General features: G+C 63.9%; 1 protein-coding gene across 1 annotated transcript in view; it reads right to left on the bottom strand.

Moving 5' to 3' along the window:
- Positions 1-2: 2 nt before the first annotated feature.
- SLC2A4RG (SLC2A4 regulator) overlaps positions 3-2946 on the bottom strand; it is a gene marked incomplete at its 3' end in the record, with an annotated part of 3844 nt that continues 900 nt past the window's right edge. The window contains exons 2-6 of the mRNA XM_057365891.1: positions 1957-2108; positions 1130-1239; positions 806-1050; positions 348-448; positions 3-240 (exon numbers count right to left, since the gene is read on the bottom strand). Of these exons, the coding sequence (XP_057221874.1) occupies positions 3-240; positions 348-448; positions 806-1050; positions 1130-1239; positions 1957-2039 (777 nt within the window). The remainder of the gene's footprint in view (positions 241-347; positions 449-805; positions 1051-1129; positions 1240-1956; positions 2109-2946) is intronic.

Raw genomic sequence — 2946 nt, 5'->3', positions numbered from 1 at the left:
TGGATGTGGCAGCGGCCGGCGGGGGCKGGGGGGCTGCAGGGGGAGGCCAGGGCCAGGTCGGGGATCGGCAGCGCCGGTGGGGGAGGAGCCTCAGGGCCGGGAAAGGCRGGAGGCACCGAGGAGGTGGGAGAGACCGGAGTGAGGCTGGACAGCCCGTCGGTCAGCGCGTCCACGTCCACGTCCAGCTCCGTGTAGTAGAAATCCTCCTCGCCATCACTCTGCTCCAGGTCGGCTTTCCGGCTGCARGGAGAGCAGAGGCTGGATGAGACACCCTTCCCTGGCATGGGAGAACCCTGCAGGGGGTACTAGGGGGTCTGGGGGTGTCCAGGGGGACCCCACATGCTYACCCAAGGTGCACAGTTCGGATGTGCTTCTGCATCCCTGAGGAGCTGCTGAGGACTTTGCCACAGCTCTTCCACAAGCACTTGAACATCACCTTGGTGGAGTTCTGCAGGAGGGAGGCGTCAGGCTGGCAGCCCCATCCCCATCATCATCCTCATCCCCAACCCCATCTCCAGCCACACTGTCATCCCAGCCCCAACACTTCACTGTTATCCCCAACCTCACCCCCCATCATCCTCATCCCCAAACTCATTCCTATCTCCCACCTCCTCCACCTCTTCATTCTCATCCCAAATGTCATCCTCCTCATCCTCCTATCATCACTATCCCCATTCCCAACCTCATCCCCATCACCAGCCAAATCCCCATTCTCATCCCCAACTTCATTCTCCTCTTCATCGCYCACTATTTCTATTCCCCAAGCCAAAATGCACCCCCATCACCATCCCCAGCTTCCTCCCACCTTCCTCTTCCGTGGGGTGGGCTCTCCAAAGACAAAGTGGGTGCTGTCGGGCTCATCGGGGCCCTCATCTGGCAGCGGGCCGGGCAGGAAGGTGCTGGGGACGTGGCTGGAGAGGGGGGGTGAGGGGGTGGAGGGGGTGGATCGGTCACTGGAGGGGTCCCAGCTCCARTCCCCGCTGGTGTTGCTGCTGCTGCTGCAGCTGGAGGACATGGCAGGAACCTCCTTCCAGACCTCACTGCCCGGCTCTGGTGAGGAAGAAGAAGAGGAAGGTCAGGTTCTGCCATGGGACATGTCCAGGGATGGGGGGAACAGGGACATGCTTACCTGGGCCATGAGTGGCCGGCATGTGGCCGAGCACCAGCGGGCTGGCGGAGAGGCTGGTGAGCACCGCAGCCGCCATCACCTCGTCGATGCCTGCCTTGCCTGAGAGCTTCCTGCCAGAGAGAGCAGAGGGGGCTGTGTCAGGATGGACAGGCCCCCTGGGACCCTCTATCACCCTCCTTCCCCGCTGAGGTGCCAGGACCTYCCACCCACGGTGGCCTGCACCCAGCCCAGGGTGGTTTGTGTGGTGACACAGAGCATCAGTGACCCCACCATGCTGGGGACATCACCAGGTGGAAAGGCACCCCCAGGTGTCCCACAGCCTGCAGCACCCCAAAATGCTGCTGACCCCTGCAGGGATCATCCCAGCAGCCAGCTGGAATCTGGGCATGGTAAAGGCAGCAGTGCAGGCAGAGGTGTAGGTGGGCAGCCAAAATGCCACGGCCTGTGCCATGCCAAGGGGAACCCTCCACGCCCATGGGCAGCACTGCACTGGGGGGCACTGGCTCTTGCATTCCTCACAGATATGAAGGGATGGCTCAGACAGGGCCCAACAGTTCCTTGAGGTGGGAAAAAAACTACAAAAGATTTAAACTAAGAAAAAAAGCAAGAGGTCAAGAGCACCCAAAAGCATTTTGCAAATGGGTAACACGGTGATGCTTCCAGCTGGGAGTCCCTGGAGCWGCCACAGCGGGACATCCGCTCACTGCTGGGGATCCCAGAGTGGCCAACTGCGGCCAAAGTCCTCCTGCAGCCAGCAGGAAAAAATCCCAGCTCCTGCAGTGAGGCCAGCACAGGCGGGAGGGWGGTGGCCGTGCCGGTGTCCCTACCTGTGCCGGGGCACGGGGATGCACTGCACAGCCGAGTGCAGCGCCAGGCACCGCTCCAGCCCCACGTCCAGCACCCGCAGCATGGCCTCCTGGCTGGCCGGGTCCTGGCACGGCGGCGGCTCCCCCAGCCAGCCCTCGGGTCCCAACGGAGCCTGCGGGAGAGACAGCAGCGGGCAGCAGGGATCCCCCTGACCTCGGTGGGTTTGGGGAGCTGGATCAGCGCCTCCAGGCAGGGCTGTGGTGGGATCCTGCCTGCCACTCGGTGAGTCCCTCTGGAGTAGATCCCAAATGGATCCCCCCAGGTCGCAGCGGGATCCAGCCTGGAGTTCCCTAGCACTCTGCAGATCCCTCTGTGAGGCTGCTCTCAGCACCATCACCCACTGGCTGAGCATCAGCAGGGATCCAGCAGGGATCTCCACACAGCCGGGAGAGGACCCGACACCCTCCTGGCAACGCAGCCCTGAGGTGGCAGCACCCACATCCCACATCCCGGTACAGATCCACACCTCATCAATCCACATCCCAAGTTTACCCCGCTCTGAGCGGATCCCCAGGAATCCAGCGGGTATCCCCAGAGCTGGCGGCACACTTGTCCCTGCCAGGTCAATCCCACACCCCGGCACCCACTGCCCGAGCCCCGGCACCAAGCGGATCCCACTCCAGGCAGACCGCACGTGATCCAGCACCAAGCGGATCCCGCTCCAAGCGGATCCCGCTCTAAGGGGATCCCGCTCCAAGCGGAGCGGATCCTCGCCGATCTCCCCGGGGCGGGGCTGGGCGGATCCCCGCGGCGGGAGATCCCCGGACGGTCCCAACGGGCTGCGATCCAGGAGAGACGATCCCCCCGGGGCTGCGGGTGATGTGACCCACCACCGCCCCCCGCGCCCCGCCGCCACACGCTCCCCCGCCTCCCGCCCCCCAAAGTTTATCCCATCGCGGCGCCATTTTACCGGCGGGGAAACTTTCGGGCGGGCCGCTGTCAGCTGTCAC

This window comes from Malurus melanocephalus, unplaced genomic scaffold, assembly GCF_030028575.1.
Source record: "Malurus melanocephalus ecotype Western Australia unplaced genomic scaffold, MMel_1.1 scaffold_59, whole genome shotgun sequence".
NCBI classification, from domain to species: domain Eukaryota; kingdom Metazoa; phylum Chordata; class Aves; order Passeriformes; family Maluridae; genus Malurus; species Malurus melanocephalus.
The sequence above is the reverse complement of the archived record's forward strand: the minus strand, read 5'-3'. Positions and strand labels throughout refer to the sequence as shown.